This window comes from Ammospiza caudacuta, chromosome 16, assembly GCF_027887145.1.
Source record: "Ammospiza caudacuta isolate bAmmCau1 chromosome 16, bAmmCau1.pri, whole genome shotgun sequence".
Taxonomy (NCBI): Eukaryota; Metazoa; Chordata; class Aves; order Passeriformes; family Passerellidae; genus Ammospiza; species Ammospiza caudacuta.
Window position 1 is genome coordinate 12,294,032 of NC_080608.1, and position 20,251 is coordinate 12,314,282.

Sequence of the window (20,251 nt, forward strand, 5' to 3'; positions counted from 1 at the left end):
GGTGACGTCACAGCGGCAGGGGGCGCTCCAGGCACGGCTGAACGGGCGAGACCACGAGAAATGAAGGGGGGGAGCACGGGGACGAGACCATTGGGAACGGACGGGGGAGCCCCGCCTTTTGTTTTGTTTAAATAACGATTGTTTTGGAATAAGAGGCAGCGCACTGAATCCGAGAGCCACGTGTGGTTTATTGAAGGTCACTACACGACGTCAAGCACAAGGCAACAGGCGCCTGTCGGGGAGCAGGGACAGGGGCAGGGACACGCAATTCCTTTCCTATGGCCTACAGCACCTGCGGGGAGGGGAGAGCAGCTCGCCGAGCTCAGAGCGCCACAGCCCAGTGCACCCTTTGTTTGTACTGACAAGAGCCCAGGTCACGTTGCCTGCAGCAAACCCCAGGCACAGCTCCAGGCCTGGGTCCTGGGAGGTCTTTCTGTGGTGGTGTCCAAGTGCAGCAGCTGCTTTGGCTACTGAACAGAGAAGTTGTGGCCAGAGGTGAAGTGCTTTGTTATCCGGACAGGGAAAGCCACAGCAGGCACTAGCATTACACATTAACTACTAACTACAAATCTCAAACTCATGCTGTACATCTGTGTGCCACCTACACAGAGCTGTAAACGTGATGCCTCGCTGCTTTGAGACCCGCTGCAGGGCCGGGCTGTGAGTTGTGAGCCCCCAGCACACCACAGCAGGCTCCTGGAGCTAAGGGAGATGTTTTGGGGGGCTGCAGTACCCCCGAAGAGAGCAGGCAGCCTCATCCTGCCCCTCCATGCAGAGGATTGCCAGAGCCATGGCACAAGCATCATGACAGGGCCATGGCTGGCTGGTGTTCAAGCCTTTCCCAGCACAGCAGCGTGTCAAAGCCCCTCAGAAATGTTTAACAAAGGTCAAGGTCTGAAGTGGGAATGCTCTGCAGGAAGAGCCATCTCACCTGCCTGCACCAGCCATGCACTTCTCAGTAATTCATTCTCCTGGATACACAGCTCTTAATCACCCATTTTAGCTTGGACTGCAGCCAAATTATACCCTGGGTAAATGACCTTCTGGTACAGTGTGTGTCCTTAACACATAATGAGTTTCCACCTTTACACCTCCCTCCCACCCGCCCTAACTGGAAAAACAAAGATTACACACCCAAATCACCACTGTAGCTTTATAATTACCAGAACTAATCTTAACTCTCCAGGTTTCATACCCTCATAGCTACAACCCCTAGCAACACAACATTTACTGAGCTGAGGTCTGCCAGGGAGCCTCTCTGGAGCATCCCTGCCTCTCCAGAGCTTTCTGAGAGCTGCAGCAGCACCTGAATTCCCAGCCTGGAGCACATCCTGCTGCCACACCCAGCTGAGATGCAGCAGGCTTGGTTGCCAGTCAGATCCATGAACACTACAGTACACTATGTTTAAAGTTTAAAGGCAAACTGATCAACTCCTTTGTGAAAAAACATCTGCCACCTTGGCTAAGCAAGCTACATATGCCAGAGGGGTAGGGCTCTACAGCCCAGCCCACACAGCTGAGGTATCCTATGAGGGAGCAGAAAACCAAACTAAAAGATCATGCTGCTGGCAGTAACTTGCCAGGATGCAGAAGGCAGGGACACTCCTTAAAATGTTTGTTTGGGAAGGGCATTGCTCTGTGTGAAAGAGAAGTTGTTCATTATGTACATTATGTATGTAACATCAGGTTTGTGGGCTGAGAAAAAAACAGTATGGGTTCTTTTCTGCTGATAAATCCAAATTCAGTCCCAATCATCTGTTGATAAAGCCCAATTCAGTGCAAACCTGGAGGGAGATCTTTTTCTGTGCTCTAAGACGTGCTGCAAGTTACTCTAGCCTGGGGCAGTGAGGGGAAGTGGAGTGGTGGTTAGTGGGCACTACACAAGGGGAGAGAGAACAAACCAGCCCAAACCACGGCAGCTCAGCCCCCTCCTGGCAGCTGGCCGGGCCCGTGGCACACCCACACATCACAGGGGAGCTCTGCAGAACCTTTCAGAGGCGCTTCCTCAGGGTGCCAGTCCATCCAGCCGTCGGGAGCAGCGCTGGGAGCCGCTAGGGGAGCACGGGGCCGAGGCTGAGCTCCACGTGGTGGGTGAGCCAGATCACCTCAGAGGGGTGGTCACCATCCTCGTTGGGCCTGATGGGAGCAGTGAGGTTTTTGAACTCGTGCTTCATCTTGAAACTCACGGTCACCTCTCCCTCTTCTTTCTGTGGGGTGACCTTGATGAAAACTCCCACCTTATTGGCTTTTCTAAAGGCAATAATGCTGCAGGGCAGAACACACAGGAACACTGGGTCAGCCAAGTTCTCAAAGCATTGTTCCAAGTGGAACAATGCTCTCACAGGAACTCAAGCCACACTGGAGACAGACAGGAGGAGAGGGAGTTACTCAAAGTGCAAAGTTTTTAAGGGAGAGGATCCCCACAGGACACTCACTCAGGATCATCCTGGAAGTCTTGAGGCTCTGCCAGCTCATCATATTCTGCTGCAGCATCTTTGCCAGCCAGAATAAGCTCCTTAGGAGGAACTGCCACCTGAAACAGAGCAGGGAGAGAAAGAAGCTCTTTAGCACTGCAAGCAGGAGGGCTCTCCTCTTCTGAGGCCTGCTTCACTGCAGTTTAACAGAAAACTGACTCATCCTCAGCTTTTCTCTGCTCCAGGACCACCTGATTACCACCCTGCCAGTGAAATAATAAATTTCTCCCTTGGGTTTTCATTATCAAGGAACAGCCAAAATTTCAAAATACTTAATGAGCTGCTGTTTATATTGGTGACAGTAATTTATGCTCCAAGGAGGGAAATGCAGCACAGCTAGCAGGGGTTGAAGTACATATGAAAAGTGTGTCCTGTGGAAGGACAAATGGGAGTGGTAAACCCATGGGCTTACCCAGCAGGAGAGTACAATCAATACCTTGGCAGTGCTGTTGATGTTATCAGGGTCTCCCTCCTCACACTCCAGCAATGTGACATGTGTGACGTTCTCCACGGGGTTAGTCAGAGTCAGAAGGACCTGGCTCTCCTGGGGAGATTCAGGAATCACAGTTCAAGAAGCAATTGTGCTAAAATTCATTGTTACTGTTCATCTTCTCTGACTCATCAACACATTCAAAAATTGCATCACATCCTCTCAATGGATGGACAGTGACTGCCCCCTGTCCATAAAAAAGGCATCAATACCATGCAAAACTCTTAATATAAGAAATATGTATCTCGGGAGTCTAGCTGGGATATCAATTCCACACCCTTTATTCTTCAGACATTGACAAGTGGTGATGTCACACTTCACAGCAATCTACTGCTGCAGTGACAAGTACATGTAGAATTACTCTGGCCACTCCCTTAAACCCTGCACCCTCTAAATGGAGTGAGTGGAGCCCTCAGGGAACAATCATCACATCATGTCATCGATCAAGAAGATCCCCCATTCACAGCTCCTGGCTGTGTCTCAGCCCAAGACATTTCTGGAAAAGCTACTGACCTTCATGTAGCGCAGGTTGGGAATAGACATGATTCTCACTTCAGGGATGTAGTTACTACAAAACAACAGAGCAAATGACTGTGAGGAACTGTGCTGCTGTCTGTAAAGCTATCAGAGCTTTCCTAAAAAGAAAAATGAAGTGTCCTTTTGCTGTATAACCCTAACCCTACAAAACCCTGCTACAGTCTGGGGCTGGCACAGCAGGCAGTGTTTTTGTCAAACTGCTGAAATCTTTAGTAGATCAGCAAGCAAACCTATTACAGATAAGCTAAATATATTTAAAAAGGTGATTACACCATCCTAAGGGATGACACAATCCCACAAGAGGTCAAAGGAAATTAAAATAGAAGGCAATAACTAAGCATGAACAGGGAGTTGTTGTCCCCAATTCCCATTTCTTACTTACACAGCAACCAGCTGGATCTTGAATTTGATAGAGGTTGGATTGAATTCTGGTTTGCTCAGGTTATGCTCACATTTCTAGAGAGAAAGGTATTTAAGTCAGTACCAAAGGCAGTGTGCAGTTACACACTGAAGAATCAGAGCCACAAGTGCTGTGTCACCAGCCATGACATTACAGCCTCCAGCACAGCACACAAAAACTATCTGGGGTGCATGCAGCCATCAATGTGCTCAGCTATTGATACTCCAAAATTTCATATCCAGCACTACCAGCACAACCTCAGAAACACGAGACTTGGAACCAATCTTGAAAACACCTGGACACTGACTGCAGCACAAATAACTGCCTTATGCTCCAGAATCCATTAAATAAATGAAGCAGCTAGAAGTCCTGATCTCCTTATAGGCTACTCTTCAAATACAGGATCAGTCTGACATTACTTATTTCTGAGAAAATACTCTGCATTTGTTCAGCATCCTGCATATTAAATACTTACAATAATATTGCTCTAGTACTTTAGGAACTAGACAAATAAACATCCTTGTATGACTGAGAAAACAAATAGTGTAATAAGGGCCATGCAGAGAGCCAACAGCAGAACTTGAATTTAACCCTTGCCTGTCTTCATAGATCTCTGCATTGCTTCTCTGAAATACCATCTTCCTGCCTTCACTGTAGTGACATCTTAAGTATTCTGCACTGCCTCTCCCTAATAATTTGTTTGTTGACTTTTGTCCTTAGTAACAGCAATTTTTTTTTATCTCAACTGCACTGGCAGTATTCTTTGACTCCCTGGCAAGGCAGGGCATTAGTTTTGTATCTTTATGCATCTTTGACAGTGCTGTCCCCCTTTCACAACTGTCATCACACCAGAGACACCACAGCCTCCCTCACCCCCTCAGTGTTGCTACCACTAACTTGGCTGAGAACTTTCAACAACCAGAAGCATTTGAGCCATTTCTTTTAAAAGAGAAACACAGAGACCATTTCCCAGCACCTGAGTGCTGAGAGCCTGGAAAGGGCATGTAGGAGCTCTTTGTTGGCAGAGTGACAAAACTATCCTTTGTCTCCTTAAAAAGAAAAGAAGCTCAGAAGTTTCTCTCTTTGATTAGGTGAAAAAGCCACCTCATAGGCCTAGGAGACTTTACCTCAAACTTAAAGCTAATTAGACAGAAGCCAAAATGTCCTGCCTGGGCAATACACGTAAACAAAAAAACTAATCACTTTTGTAAGGTGTTTTACCAAGAGCAAAGACCTTCTGTATCTAGCTCAGTTTCTCTCTGTTTGTTATTTCACCTTTTATTAAACCTTTTTGTTTCCAACACTGCAACAGAAGCCATCCTGCTGATTTTTACGCCTCCAAGTGTGGCTGAGCTACCTTGGGTGTGTTCTAGGCCTCTGGGAGCTCATGAGACCAGGCTGGAGGAGGCTCCTGTAGCAGGGCAGTGCTCAGGATTGAATTGCCTACCCGGCAGCGCAGCGAGCGTTTGATCAGCAGGTGCTTGTGACGGGGGTAGAGCTGGGAAGCGCAGATGGGCTGGAAGTCAGGCTGCAGCAGGCGCTGCCGCAGAGTCGTCACTGGCAGCACAACAGAAAGCAAGACAAAGAAATGACTCAGGAACTGAAACTGGATTCTACATAAGCACCTTGTACCGTGTGGAGATCTGCCACCATCTCTAAGACACTTAATTTCACCTGCAGCTCGTAATTCAGAAGGTACTGGCAACTATGACATTTCTAGAAATAAATAGAAAGGCAAAAGCTGAATAAAGGGCTGCCCTGACTGGGCACAGTAACACGAGAGCAACATCAGTGCTAGCCCAGGAGAAACAAGGTACTCGCATCTTTTTTCACAGCTGAACTGGGATGGAAACAAGAGTTTTCTAACCATTTGGAACACAGTTCTTTTCCTCACTACAGAAATGAGTTTCACATCTTTGTTACACTCACAGCTGGGTGCTGCATGAATACAATACACAGCTTCTTAGCAAGGAGTTTGCATAACTCAGACTCACACGCAGAATTAGAGAAAACAGTTCCCAAAGCAAGAAACTCCCAGCAGTCAAAACCTCCCATGGGTTTCTCTCAAAATGCAGGCTCCTCACTGCACCAGTGCCTAAGAGACAAGTGAGCCATCTGGCAGTCTTTTCCTCACTGTGAGGAACCAGGGAAGTTGTCTTCTTCAGCAGCATCAAACTCACAGTGCCAACAGCCTCTTGATAAAAGGAGACCAAGAAAATCTACCCCTTTCCATAAATCTCTCATGAATTTATTGATACTGGCAGACTTTGTAGGCCTGCAAAACTACCAACATCATCCGTTCCACTTGGAGCCACCTCAGCTGGAAGCCCACATCACTCCTGTACCTGCTGCTTTATCCTGCTCACATCAAGTCTTACTGATCAATTTACAGTATTTATGGATTAAATTTATGAGTCAGCTAAAGAACTGGCAAGTGTACACAGGCTGTTCCAAGCTGATGTCAAAGCAATGCGCAATTGTTACTCAACAGCCCACTTCTGGTGCCAGATCCCCAGCAGCTGCTATTTCCTTATTTCCTGCTATTATTTGAAAAAGGACGTCAGCTTTTTTCTCCATCCAAAAGTTGATGCCTCACACACACAGAAATTAAGGCCAGCAAGAAAATTAAATAACCCTTCAGGCCTTCTGGCTCTGAGCTTTCCATGTACAACAAGAAGCTGAGGCTGCATTCAAAGTTACCATTTAAAAAGTCAAGTATTTCTCAGTATTTCAATCCCAGCATAAAATGACAAGGAACTTGGGTCATGACAAAATGTCACAGGCTTGTAGTCAATGCCCATGTTACAAAATATAAGCCAAAAAGTAACAGAATGCTAAGGTTTTACCTTCTGTCAGATTGATTGGTCTTGTGTAGTAATCTTCAGGAAGAGGCTCCACTTCTTCCACTGCATCAGCTGGCTCGATCTTGATCTCCTTGTGGTCTTCTCCTTCTTTCAGACTGAAGCAAAATAAGGGGCAACTCAGTCATGAAATAGGGCATGTGTGCTCTGACAGCAACTGCATTATATCCCAAAAGACAGTGAGAGCTGAGATTGCACAACAATAATTGCAACAAGGCTGTGAGCAGTCCCTTGTTCCTCTTGGGAGAAAGCAGAACATCTGGAGGTGCTGCACAGAGATGCCTGAGGATCTGACACAAATCTCCTCTCACTGCTATCTGCTAATTGTCTATCATCTTCCTAGAGCTGCTTTACTCCTCTCTTGCCTACTCCTCCAAAGCTCCCCCCAAAGGTAACCCCAACCCTGAGACTCACGAGAGTCCAGCGAGGGCACTGATGGGAGCTCCGGGCCTCTGGCGCTGCAGCCTCGTCCCAAGGCTGTATTTGTCCTACAAGGAAAAAAGGAACTGTCACCCTCAGGTCTGCCCCTGATGGGACACAAAAACCTGCTGCAAACTCATCCTTTGAGCTGCATGACAAGCATGGGGGTATAAGCAAAGGAAAGCAAAAAGGAAAAGGTATTCAACGCTTCCTAAGATACATTTTTCTGCTTAAACTGTTAGCAAGGAGAAAACAATTCCCACTGCACTGCAGATGGGGAAAGAAAGATGTGTGTGGCTACTGCTAATAAAGCTTTTTGCTACTTCCACAAATCACCAGCCTGCACTACTGACACATCTTCCCTGGATATTCTCTTCAGAGCAACTCCATGTCAACTAGTGTAGAATGAGAGCTCAGCTGCCAAAAAAAGTGGGTTGATGTGGTTATGCATCAATCTGAAAGGCTCTGTAGCACTACTTGAAGCAGCTGAAAGCTGTTAAAAGCTCCTGCAAGCCTTGTTACCTACAAGTGTCTCTCACCAGCAATAGCTGAGCTACTCCTCAGCTTTCTACAGCTGAGCTGTAACCAGGGTGCTTGGGGGCAGCCATCTTCCTTCTGGGCAGGACTAAAAGCCTGAATTCTCACCAAATCAGAAATGTAAGCATCAGCTACTCTGGTGATTTTTCAAGGATGAGATGATTAATGTTAGTACCACCTGCCTTGGCCAAGCAGACAGCTGTGTTTCAGCCTAGTTTGGTGAAGGACTGCTTTTCAAGTGTACATTACTTACTCAAAGACACCGTCCGGTTTCTAAACACAAAATACTTTTCGTAACAAATGTTACCCTCAAAAGAGTTAGGCTTCACATGTGTTTGTTCTAGGCACATCTAAGCCAGAGGCCCTGAGGCATGGTGTAGGATCTGTTACTCCCCTTCAGTTGGTACCATGAGAGCTTTAACACCAGCAGAAACTGTGAAAGGACTTACCACTACATGTATAGTGTGTTGCTGTGGAGAGCCCCCAAAATAGCAGCAGGTAGCAACGGAGACAAAAAATGCAGCCATAAGACACAAGCAAGGGCACAGAGCAAGCACAGTTCATTGAAGTAGCAAGCATATGCAGTCACCCAGCTAAACAAAGTGAGCATTTACCTGCCAGGTACAATAAACAAGTCATTCAAGCCACAACCAAGTCTTAAGGTTAACTTTAGTAGAGATTTCAAGCAGAGAAGTGTCAGACAATGCTGATCTATCTGTCACTAAGCTGTGGGATGAACTGTCCTGAGAAAGAGCTGCCACAGGCAATGTGGCTGCAGCTGGACTGCACTTCACTGCTGGAGAACATTCCTAGGCATGGCAAGTATAAACCTTCTGGCACTGCTGGGGAGGACTATCAGAGAGAGTAGCAATGCATGTAAAAGTATTCATCCCTAAACAAAGCCTTGTTTCCTTCATATTGTCCTCAATTAGCCAAAGTCGGGCAGCCCTATCATGCTACCAACTATCTGATTTTCCAGGCTGAGGCTGTTGTGGATCCCTTTTGCTGCTCTGGGAGGATGGCACAGCAGCTCACCGAGAAGGCCAGTGGGACGTAGTTGCGGCGTCGCACCAGCTTCTTCCTGTCCCGCTCGATCTTCTCCTTCTGAGCCAGCTGCTGGTAGTACTCAACCAGCTTGTTAATCTGGAGGGAGGAACAGGGAGCACTGTCACCTCAGCTGCAGCATTTCCTAGTGAACTAGCTGGGGTTCCTGCTGCTTGTTTCACTCTGTTCCTAGTACCAGCTGTATTGTGCAGGATCTACTTCAAGAAGTCTGTGTACCGTAACGTGTCTTAACCCACACTATGGGTGACAAAATGACCCTTCCTTGGAATGATATGTGCTGGAGAGCAGTGTCCAAATCTCACCTTGCAATTCAGCAACTGAGACTTCATTCATGAATTTGCCATCACTGCATAGAGTAATGTCATGTGGCCAACTCTGAGCAATTTGGACTGGCAGAGCAAACAGCATCTTTAGCATCTTTTCCCCCCTCCCCAAGGCTGGTCACATTTAGAGTGGAGCCCTAATGGGTAAAAGGGAAGGGTGTTAAAGGTGCAGTTGTGTTTTCCAGATTCTGGACACACTTTTGATTGGAAAACAGCTTTTTTTTCCCACATACATACACAGCACATTCACCTTAACAGCACCATTAGATAGGTTGGTTTCAACTGAGCTTCTTCTCAAAAGCAGATTTTATACTGCGATATCCTCAGGGAGCCTCTAAGAGGCCTTCCCTCCATTCAAGGTGCAGATTAGGAACTGGAACTGGTATCTGAAGGATTATATAGATGCAGAAAAAGTGATTGAGAGGGCCTGACACTCTAACAGTTCTTTCTGGCTGATGCATTTCAGCCCAAACACAGCTTTCCCATTCACTCACCCTCTGTGTGTGAGGATTCTCCGGCTCCTGCCAGCCCCCACTCGCTGCACAAGAGAAGAGAAAAAGCAAAGTCCACAGGAGGTTTCCAGATGCCACACAGAAATCACACCCAACATTCAACTATCTTGGTGTTATTTATAAAATATGGCATTCCCTATTTTTGCTACACCTACCACTGCAATTGTTTAAGTTCATGTCTGTACAAATCACAAATACACATCTCAAAGAGTTGCACAGGCAGGTTTGGAATGAAAGAGCTCTGACAGCTTTTTTATTGTGTTTTTAAACAAATGTTGCTTGAGAGATACTCAGGACAGAACCCAAGAGTCACTTCAGCAGCAGGTACTTGTGTTATTATGTGTGTCTCTTATAACTGGTTTCTGCTGTCTCTGCATCCTCAGCTCCATTTTCAGTCACATCAACACTGGAAGTCAGAGGATCTGCTTGGTCTACTCAACCCCACCTGACAGATATTTTCTGTACATCTCATGTACCAAAAAATAGATGAAAGCTTTGTTCTAGTGCTCTTGTGAAGAGAAAAGCCAAGTTCAAACACTGACTAGCAACTCTGGAACAAGTCTAAGTGAACAAAAGTGATGGAAAATAAATTAGGTGTTTATGCTGTCAGACTGAGCAGCTTCAAAGCCTGTGAAAGCACACAAACAAGATCTCAGCAGTGGGGAGAGTGCACTGACTGAAACAGTTTGACAGTTTTCTCACTAGTCAGGTAACACAGGCATGAAAGTGGGTCACACATTCCACTAACTCAGCTCTTCAGAGGACTCCTCAGCAACAAAGAAGAGTTTTGCTGTGAATTTCCAACTACAACTCCAATCCTCACCAGATATCAAGTCTATAGCACAGTCTGGAGCTAACTGGATTATCTGTAACCTTCAAAACACAGACTGGGCCCTTGCTGTAACTCAGTTTTGTGTTTTGTTCCAGATTGCAAGGCAAGATGTATTCTATTACCATCTGTATGGCAGTTGTCTTTTGTCAAGTGGGCAGTTTCCCTTATCTCTCTCTAAGTGACCACAGTGATTCCCTCCCCTCTGGAAGGGACATCTGCTGATAACAGCTATTGAATGTCACTGCATGACTGATAAGAACTACAGTATCCCATTGTGAGATGCTCTCCCCAGAGGGAGGAGCCAAGCATTGCTAGCCAGATATAATCTGGAGATTTTGGAATACCAGCACGGCTTCTCCACTGGATTTCCCAGAGGAACAGCGGCTGCCTCTTCTTCCACTGATCTTCAGAAGAAAGAGACTGCACCTTTCTCCAGGATCCCTGTTCCAACAGAACCACACCTGACACTGCAGGAGGGCTGCAGCCACAATTCCAATTGGACTGCTACCAACACCCTGACCAACAGGGTGTCAGGTTGAGCTCTGACTCTGTCAGCATTGCTCTAGTTTACTCCATTGATTATTTTATCCTTTTATTTTCTTCCCTACTAAAGACCTGTTATTTCCTCCTCCCATATTTTTTTGCCAGAGAGCCCCTTAATTTAAAATTTATAGCAATTCAGAGGGGTGGGAAGGGTTTACATGCTCCATTTCAGGGGAGGCTCCTGCCTTCCTAAACAAATACCAAGACAGTCTTTGAACTGTCCCTTACCAACAGACTTGTCTGCCATGCGAGAAATTTGCAAACTTTGCCGGATTCCTCCAAAACTAAAGCTGCCAGCAACTAGGACCCTTCAAACCTCAGAGCCCCAAACACCACCTTGGATCTGATCCCCAGACTCTGGGGAAATGACTCCTTTTTCCCATGGAAAATGGCCTGGGTTTGCAGCCGCTCGCCCTGGCCGACAGAGTGGTGTGAAACTGGCAAACTTTGCTGGAACTGGATTATCTGTTACCTTCAAAACACAAACTGGGCTCATGCTGTCACTCAGCTTTGTGTCTCTGAACTGTCCCTTACCAACAGACTTGTCTGCCATGCCCACATCCCGGGAAGTCCAGCGGCAGAAGCCACAGGCCAGGTAATAGGCTTTCTTCATGGTGGTCTTGGCCGGGTCGTCGGGCAGCGGCGCAGGGATGCTTGTGGCCCGTGTGGAGAGGGTGTGCATGCAGCACGGGCAGTCAAAGCAGTTGGCACACCTGCAAACAACAAGGCAGGGCTCTGAGAAGGGTGCCAGGCTGAGAGAAATGTTCCCAACAACCACATCAGCACTAAAACAACAGATTGTTAATTCCTAGGCAACAGCACTAGGGACAACGGGCTGGGACAGGAACAGAGTCAGCATAAGAGCAGCAGCAGTGAGAAACATAAAGTGACACTAAAAATCCTCTGTATTAAGATCCCGGGTCATAAAAATACCCCCAAAAGTCATGAACAGCCCTGTTCATCATGGAAAGACACTTTCCCTGATACATCATGGAAAGACACCTATTCCCCAAAACAGACTCAAACACGAAAAACAGCCATGAAATATTTCAGACAGACATGGGAAGGGATTGTTTTAAATAGGGAGCCTTGATGAAAAAAAACTCCAAAGCAACTTTACCTGTTCTTTTTCAGCTTGGCTTCAGCTGAAGGCATGTTTTCCAGGCAGCTGGGGCAGTAGTGAGAGTCAACCTGAAGAAGACACAGCCATATCACACATGTTATCTGGCACACCTTTGTCCAAAAAGCCACAAACTGCCACATGACCCAACAAGGATCTGTGCCTTGCAACAACAGGGTGAAGCCAGCGAAGGCTTGAGACATTTTTTGGTATCCAAAACCTTAGCCCATCTCAGCCAGATTTTGATCTTTAATAACAAAAATTATAAGGTTTCTTAAGTCAGAATGGATTAAACTACTCTGCCTGGTAAATAGGAAAAGATCAGCTGGGTGTTGACTTTTAGCAATAACCAGAATCTCATTTTTCAGCTTGAACAAAAGTTGTAACATTTTGTTTTCTATTTGGACCTAAATTTATTGTGTCCTCACAGTTACAGTGGTCAGATATATGAATATTTCAGAAGATGGTTTGTATCTCTCGGCTGTCACAGTGAATTTTGTTCATTAAAACAACAGCAGCAAGACTGGGCCCCCTTCTTGAAGAGGAATTCAAAGTGATTATTAAGCATGGCCACGCACAATGACTGCACTGCTCACACCACAGTGAATTCATGACAGATACAGCCAGGTCACGAATCCTCTCTTCAGAGGCCTAAATTTCATTAAAGCTGCCTTTTCTGACATCTGGGCTGCACAGTCATTCCTTCAACGCTTCCCAAATCTATCACAATTTCTTAATTCAACCATGCTTCCAACAAAATGAGTCTCGGCGATTTTAATATGACAATTTACGAAGTCAAACCCTCCCTTCACAGCAAAAATCGTAGCTGCAAAAAAAACCCGGCATGGGGCGCGGGTCTGGGGGTCCCTGTGCCCCTCCTCGGCCGGGCCCTATGGGCATGGGTGTGGTGGGGAGGGGTCTAGACCTAAAGGTTGGGTTCCCACGAGGGTGAGGGGTCCCCGCTGAAGATGAAGGGTCCCCGCGGCCCTGCTCGGGCCCCACCGAGGTTTGGGGGGCCCGGCCAGTGCCATTTAGGGGGGCTCGTCCCCCATGAGGGGAACCGCCCCTGTGCGCTTGCCCCAGCCAATCACAGCCCGAGCGCCGCCGACAGACAGGCGAGCACAGCCAATCAACGCACAGCCCCGCCCCATCCGTCACTCGCGGCCAATCCGCGCGCTCCGTGCAGCGCTGCGTCCACCCGCCAGCCGCGCCAACAACCAATAGAAAAGCAGAAAGTCAGTGAGTGGCAGGAGAGCGACCCAATCGCTGCGCGCAGAGAGAGCACCGTCCCGCCCGGTCCCGCCCGGTCCCGCCCGGTGCGCGGGTGCGGCGCGGCCGGTCCGCCGTTACCTCGTGCGAGACGCACTCGAGCGAGCGGAGCTCGCTGCAGTAGCGGCAGAAGTACAGCTGCGGCAGCGGCGCCCGCAGCTCCTTCTCGCCGCGCACCAGGTACAGCACCCGCTCCGATTGCAGCAGCGACGCCATCTTGGGAGGGGGCGGGCTCCGCCGCGCCGCCGCCTGACGTCACCACGCCGGTCTTCCCACGTGACACTGCGTGCTAGCAGGGGGTGTGGCCTGCGAGGGGGCGCGACCTCCCCCTTAGTGCCACCAAGTGCCACCCGGGGCCACCAAATGCCACCGAGTGCCATCTAATGCCACCCATGGCCACGGTAGCGACACCTTCCTTGGTCCCGGAGCCCCTTCAACCCGGCCTTGGACCCTGCCGCAGCTGGTCCGTGCCAGTGCTCCCCACCCTCACAGAGCAGGATTTCTCCCTAGTATCCCATCTGTCCCTGCCTCTGGCAGTGGGAAGCAGTTCCATCTTATCCCGTCACTCCGAGCCCTTGTCCCCAGTCCCTCTCCAGCTCTCTTAGAGCTCCTTTAGGCCCTGGAAGGAGCTCTGAGGTCTCTTGGAGCCGTGCCTTCTCCAGTTTTCCCAGCCTGCCTCCCGAGCAGGGGGGCTCAGCCCTCAGAACATCTCCATGGCCGCCTCTGGAGTCCCCCCAGCAGCTCCATGTCCTTGTCACACTGGGGCCCAGAGCTGGACACAGCCCAGGTGGCTCTCACCAGAGCAGAGCAGAGAGGGTGATCTTTTCACACCCCAAAGGTGGTTTCTCTTCAGTCTCACCTCCACCAAGACAGGATCCTGACAAGAATGAACATTCCCCTGCAGTGGGATCAGCAGGAAAGCACGAGGTCTGCGGATGCTCTCTGCGTGCAGAGAGAATAAACACATCAGTAGGCTTTAAGAGATCTGAAGCTCGGTGTCTACACTACAACTGCTTCATTCTCTGCTGAAGGCAGAGCTGGCATCAGCAAACCCCTCCCAGTGTGCTGCTGGAGAGCCCAAACAAGGCAGAGCCAGCCTGGCCTGTGGCCTGAATCTCACCCCTACCCCGGGATCCATCCCCACACAGTGCCTGCGCTCAGTCCCTGCCCTCTGCCCCACAGGAAAGCCCTGTCCATGAGGATGTGCTGCTGCTCAGATAAAAGTCCCATGGTTTTATCCCCCTGCAGCAGCTGGAGGGGCAGGGAGGAGGCTGCCCGTGCCCTGCTCCCACAGAGCTGCATGTCCAGGAGTGCCTGGAACATAGGGGTGTCTTGGGAGTGTGAAAAGTGCATATCATATGGCTCTACGCAGATATTTACTATGTGTATTTTGTTGTATTGATTAGTAGTGCTGTATTAACATTTTAATAGTATGTATGATAAATGTAGTTTTCTAGTTAAAAGGTAACTTTTGTAGTTAAAATAGGAACTGTGTAAGTGGGATAATTTTTTTTAAGAAAGGAATGAGGTACTCACACCAGATAGCAGCCACAGGACTGCTAAATCTTTCAGAGAAAAAGAATTTATTGTTCTCTTATCAGAAGAAACTGACTTCTTCCTGCCTCTCTCAGGATCGAAGGCACCTTTAGGATTTGGAGGAAGAAGATGAGGATGACCAGACTGAATCCTTTCTTTGAATGCAATTTATGCATCATGTATGGGATATATAAATATGCAACAGGCTATTGCTTTTAAGGGTTAATCCTTGGTTAACAGGTGTCCTTTTTCCGGCCTGTGCTGCCCAGAAAAATGTACCTGGACGTCTGTAACTCTTTATTTCTGTTGTCTCATATTATCCTAATTCAAATTGTCCAAATTATTATTACTCTAATTTTATTACTATTTTTATAACCATTTTATTACTATTAAACTTTTAAAATTTTAAAAACAAGTGATTAGTGTTTTTCACAGGAACATGTGGTAGAGCTTTCCACCACCAGGAACCCAAGAGGTTTCCCTGGGAAAAGGTAGGAGTGAAAGGTGCAGTGTGGGGCTCCCACCATGACTGTCACTGAGCTTGTGTCCCAGAAGGAATGTCAGAGCATCCCATCCTGCTTTTGCCATTCAGCATCACCAGTGGAGTGGAATATTCCACTGGGCAGCAGAAACAGCTTTCCCAGCCGGCGGCTGAGCTCTGTCCCCCCTCTCTCCGGCCGTGTGTCTGTAAATCACCGTGCCCGAGCCCCTGGGGACTGCGGGCACCGCGCTGTGGCTATGGAGGCTCTGGGTGCTCCTGCCCTGGGCCTCGGGACAAGCGGGTGCCTGTGAGCCCTGCTGAGGCAGGAGGGGACAGGGCAGGGAGGACCCTTTGTTAAGGACTGTGAAGTGAAATGTCCCCACAGTCCCTCCCTGAGACCTTCGTGTTCAACTCCAGAGGCACTCCCCCAGTGGAACCCCAGTGGGTGGGATGAGGTGGAGTGCGTTCTCATTTATCCTGGTGCAGAAAAAGCCTCCTGCCTTGCTTTGCCTTTCCCTCCTTCCCTCCCCTTCCTCCTACCCCCTTCCCCTTCTCTCCCCGTGCCGTGCCCCGCGGGCCGGGCCGGGCCGGGCCGGGCCGGGCGGGGCCGGGCGGAGTCTCTCTCTCCCCGGCGGGAGCGTTTCTCTCCGGGCAGGATCCGCCGCTGCTCGCCGGAGCTGCAGCAGGAGCCGCCTTCGGAGCGGGAGCCGGAGCCTGGCAGCGCCGCAGGTACGGGGGTGCGGGCAGGTGGGACTGGCACGGCACGGGCAGGGCACGCAGGGCACAGAAGGGCACGGACAGGGCACAGCAGGGCACGGGCAGGGCAGGCAGGGCACGGGCAGGGCACAGAAGGGCACAGCAGGACACAGCAGGGCACAGCAGGGCACAGAAGGGCACAGACAGAGCACAGACAGGGCACGGCATCTGCCGCCTCTCCCCCACGGCATCGTGTCCCCCAGCCCCGAGGTGCCGGGGCAGGACGGCGGCACAGCCGCGGTCCCCGGGCAGGGGGTCCCCGCTCCCCGGCCCCTCGGTTCCCTTCAGCTGAAGGATAATCCGTGACTCAGCACGAGGTGTGGATGGGGGGACACACGAGGCTCCCCAGAAACGAGGTGGGTCCTGGCTGACCCGACCCCACCGTGTCCCCGTGACCGGCGGGACACCCGGTTGTGGCTTCCTTTATCAGTTCCTGTAACAAACAGTAGCAATTAATAGGGAAGTTTTTCCCTAGGCTTTTATCCAGTGCCTTTTAAAGCATGCTGTAAATCCTGCGGGTAATTGAAGGAGCCTTTAGCAAAGGCTCTGGAAGGAGCCCAAGGTGAAAGCTGGACCCGGCCACAGGAGTGTCTCTGGAGAGAGCAGCAGGGGACTGGGGGGACTCTGGCTAGGGGAGGGATGGAGCGGGCTGCCCCACCTCCCCTCTGCCTTTTCCCTGCAGGATGGACCTCCCTCACCTCACAAGTCCCACCGACCTCCCCAAGCACATCCTGGATATCTGGGTCATCGTGTTGATCATCCTGGCCACCATCCTCATCATGACAGCGCTGCTGCTGTGCCCGGCCACGGCCGTCATCATCTATCGAGTGCGGACACACCCCACGCGCAACGGCATCGTGTGAGCCACGGGCACGGGGGCACGGCCAGCTCGCTGGGCTGGGGGCCACAGCCATGGCACCCTGTGCCAGGCACCTTCACACGGCACCCTGAGAGCTGCAGCCTGGCCAGGAGCTGGGGTGAGCCAGCCCAGACCTGCTCCTGCAGCTGGCTCTCGCTGGGTACCCACTGCTCATCTTCCCACTGAGCTTATGGGGACTGTGGGGGAAATGCCAGCATGGGCAGCAGTGGGGAGAGGTGTGACTTTGAGGACACGTCCAGCTGGGAATATCTCACTCTATGAGAGAGGCAGGCTGATCTGTCCTTCACTGGTGACACTGTCTCCTCCCAGGCAAGCAGCAAGGAGTGGAAATACCTGACAAAGCTCTCCTTTGGAGCCCAGCTGTCAAGGTGGCTGGGGAAAAAAGAGTCAAAGCAAGATGGATGTGGCTTCTGGTTGTGCATTTAGTGCTTGGCTAAAAGCAACGGTGACAAAGCTTGTGCTGGCTGCACAGCAGATGTGCAGCTGGCACCAGCTTCTCCTCTACCCAGTATCTGCAGAAATGGTAGGAAAATCCTGCAGGACTCTTGGTTCCTCTGGGTCTTGTGGGGCAGAGGAGTGTGTGCAGTTCCTGCCAGCCCTCCTGTCTGCATGCTGGCTGCACTCCCCACTCCTGAGAGTGAGAGCTCCCACTGTTTGCCCAGCACACCAGCCCTGCTGGGGAGTCTGTGTGTGCCTCACCTGGGCAGGCAAAGCAGGAGGAGCAGGTTTGTGCCCAGCCAGTGGCAAGGGATCATGTAAGCTCTTGTACTGCCCTTTGTTATGAAATAAATGGACTTTATCCTTCATGTGAATGTGTCATGCAGCTCTGTCCACACTGCAGGTGCTGTCTGGCTCTGCAGGATCTGGGATACTTTGCAGCCTCTCCAGAAAGTCTCCCTGCTCTGCCCTCGTGCCCTGCCTTGCCTCAAGGTCCCTGGAGCCCAGCAGGAAGCTCACTGCCAGCCCAGCCCCACTCTCCAGGAGGGCAAACCTCAGTCTGGAGCCCGTGGGTGGGAAGGATCCCTCAGGACTTTCCGACAGTGCTTGTGGCTGTTTTTATCCCACTCGGGTGACTGGCACTACTTCCCTCACCCCAGCCTCGTGCCTGGTCAGTGTGGCAGGAGCCCTGGGGCTGAAACGGTGTCTTGGTGACTCACAGCAAGGAAGGTCACAAAATGAGCAGCATGAGTCAGGAAGGATGTGGGGAAACACTACCGTGATGCTGGTGGGAATTGTTTAAATCCAATTTTCTGTGCTGAAAGGAGCAACCAGCCCTGCAGTGTTGGAAACCTTGTGTGACTTGATCCACAACATCCAGATTTTGCATTGGGTGGTGGGGCCAGAGGGGCAGGAGGTTCCCAGGGAAGCAGGACCTTGGGCAAACCCTTCCCACCTTAAGGAGGGAGCCTAGCACAGGGATACAGACCCTGGGAGCAGAAGTGCCTGCACTGGAGCCACTGGCTGTGGTTGTGCTGGGAAGGAGCAGACACTTATTCTTTGCCCAGCCAAACAAAACATATTTCTGTTTTGAGCTGTCAACTCTCTCTTCCCCTCTCAAGTTCCAGAGTTTGAGACAAATAACCAGAGTTATTTTCCTGTTTTTCTTCCTATCTCCCTCCCTTGCTGGCATGGTGCAGCAGCAGCTGGAGGACATTACAGATGTGCAGGGTGGGAGCAGTCCTGGCTCTGCTCTCCTCCATGCTCCACCCCAACATTGCTTCCCTGGGGACAATGTGGGGACAGCCAGCAGCACCAGGAATTAGAGCTGAGCAGCTTTGCTATGAGAGGAATAGGGGAGAGGCCACAAACCTTGGAGTGGTTTGGAAAGGAAGCATGGTTTGGAGCAAAACATGAGGAAAAGCATGGAACACCTTCCCCCCATCCATGCAACCATCCATGATTGCTGTTCCCACCTCTGCCTTCCCCTTGTCAAGAGCAGCAGAGGGAATTGAGAGATTTCCTTTATTGGTATGAATTTTCTGGGAAGTTTCAAACCCATGGCAAACATTTCCAGGAAAGACCTTGGAAAGATGGGTTTGCTCGTAACAACAACAAACATGGAGCTAAATGGCAGCAGAGGTAAAGCAGGGAAAAGTCACAACATTTTTAAAAGCATTAAGACGTCGGAGAATGAATTTAAACTGGATTTCCAACACTGTCAAGTTAGAAATTCCTCCTCCAGTATGGAGCAAGATAACAAAATCCCCCTGTGGCCATGGGTTCAGTGCCTGGACAGTGCTGGAGCTTGTGTTTGCATGGAGTTTTGCCAAGGAGAAATGCCTTTCTGCTGAGCAGCGGGTCCTGCTCGGTGACGCTGCAGCAGGCAGGGTGATGTGGGCACTGAGGTGATTCAGAATCCACTGGGATGCTTCCCTGGAGGTGCTGGCATGTGCCAGGAGCTGGCTGCTGGCGCCTGGGGGCTGCTGCTGGGCGAGGCAGGTGGGGCAGCCCCAGAAGGGAGAAGACACAGGATTCTGGCTCTCACCTTGCCTCCCTTTGCAGGGGGAAGGGGGGCAATGGGCCAGGGACATTTCCACAGGGAGCAAATCTCCTGGAAAAGGAGGGGATGGCAGTGCTGGAGGGGGCAGAGCACAGAGCCTGGGGCTGTGGGGGCACTCTGGAAGGGGACCCCCTCTCCAAAGGGTGCTCGCACCATGGCCAGCAGGGAGGCTGCTGCTGAGCCAGGGCAGTGTGTGGGAGCACACGGGCTGGGGCAGAGCAGCGAGGGCTGGCTGAGCTGTGGGCTGGCAGTCTGGGGAAGCCTGGTGCTCAAAGAGCCGGGGCCTCTCTCCTGGCAGAACTTGCTTTGCTTTTGCTTCCCGTTGCGCGCTTAGAACAAAGGTTCAGAGGTTGCCCTGGGATTGATGCCAAGCCAGGCTGCCAGAGGGAAGCTGCACTGCTGCCAGCCAGAGCAATGCTGCCTGCTGCTGTCCTGCCACGCTGCTGGCACCATCCCTGTCCCTCTGCATGAAAACACCTCTGGGTCAGCTCTGGGATAACCCCAGCAGGCAGCACTGGATGGTCCCCACCGCTGCTTTCACATTCCTCGTGCTTAGCTGGGGCCCTGCAGCCTGGCACAAGGTCCCTGCAGCCCTGGCACGCGGCTCAGGGACTCCAGGGAGGCTGGTGGCAGTGGCAGTGGCAGCGGCAGCATGGGGGACAAGGAGCTGGAAGTGCCTGGCCTCCCATCCCAGACTGCTGCCAAACATCTGCAG

The 20,251-nt window shown here is 50.6% G+C and overlaps 2 protein-coding genes across 4 annotated transcripts; one reads left to right on the forward strand and one right to left on the reverse strand.

Annotated features, from left to right (window-relative positions):
• Positions 1–1,137: 1,137 nt before the first annotated feature.
• DCTN4 (dynactin subunit 4) lies at positions 1,138–13,631 on the reverse strand. 3 transcript variants are annotated; one of them, XM_058815221.1, is made up of 14 exons: positions 13,465–13,631; positions 12,115–12,185; positions 11,529–11,707; positions 9,602–9,645; positions 8,755–8,862; positions 8,169–8,189; positions 7,177–7,250; positions 6,748–6,860; positions 5,349–5,458; positions 3,884–3,957; positions 3,478–3,532; positions 2,911–3,018; positions 2,436–2,533; positions 1,138–2,265 (listed from the first exon to the last, which is right to left on the reverse strand). In XM_058815221.1, the coding sequence occupies exons 1-14, from the start codon at positions 13,597–13,599 to the stop codon at positions 2,052–2,054; spliced, it is 1,404 nt and encodes a 467-aa protein (XP_058671204.1). In that variant the 5' UTR covers positions 13,600–13,631; the 3' UTR covers positions 1,138–2,051. The 3 variants fall into 3 exon arrangements, with proteins under 3 accessions (XP_058671204.1, XP_058671206.1, XP_058671205.1); XM_058815223.1 differs by lacking the exon at positions 13,465–13,631 and adding an exon at positions 13,040–13,128; XM_058815222.1 differs by lacking the exon at positions 8,169–8,189.
• A 2,260-nt stretch (positions 13,632–15,891) lies between these two features.
• Positions 15,892–17,825, forward strand: SMIM3 (small integral membrane protein 3). The gene is made up of 2 exons (XM_058815461.1): positions 15,892–16,129; positions 16,839–17,825. The coding sequence occupies exon 2, from the start codon at positions 16,840–16,842 to the stop codon at positions 17,017–17,019; it is 180 nt and encodes a 59-aa protein (XP_058671444.1). The 5' UTR covers positions 15,892–16,129; position 16,839; the 3' UTR covers positions 17,020–17,825.
• Positions 17,826–20,251: the final 2,426 nt, after the last annotated feature.

Bases quoted from the DNA above. Each gene is read 5' to 3' on its own strand.
- DCTN4 (XM_058815221.1), bottom strand. From the start codon at position 13,599: ATGGCGTCGCTGCTGCAATCGGAGCGGGTGCTGTACCTGGTGCGCGGC. The intron at 12,186-13,464 runs GTAACGGCGGAC...TGTCTTCTTCAG, and splicing joins TCGAGTGCGTCTCGCACGAG to GTTGACTCTCACTACTGCCC. The intron at 8,863-9,601 runs GTGAGTGAATGG...TCCTCCCTCCAG, and splicing joins AGAATCCTCACACACAGAGG to ATTAACAAGCTGGTTGAGTA.
- SMIM3 (XM_058815461.1), top strand. From the start codon at position 16,840: ATGGACCTCCCTCACCTCACAAGTCCCACCGACCTCCCCAAGCACATC.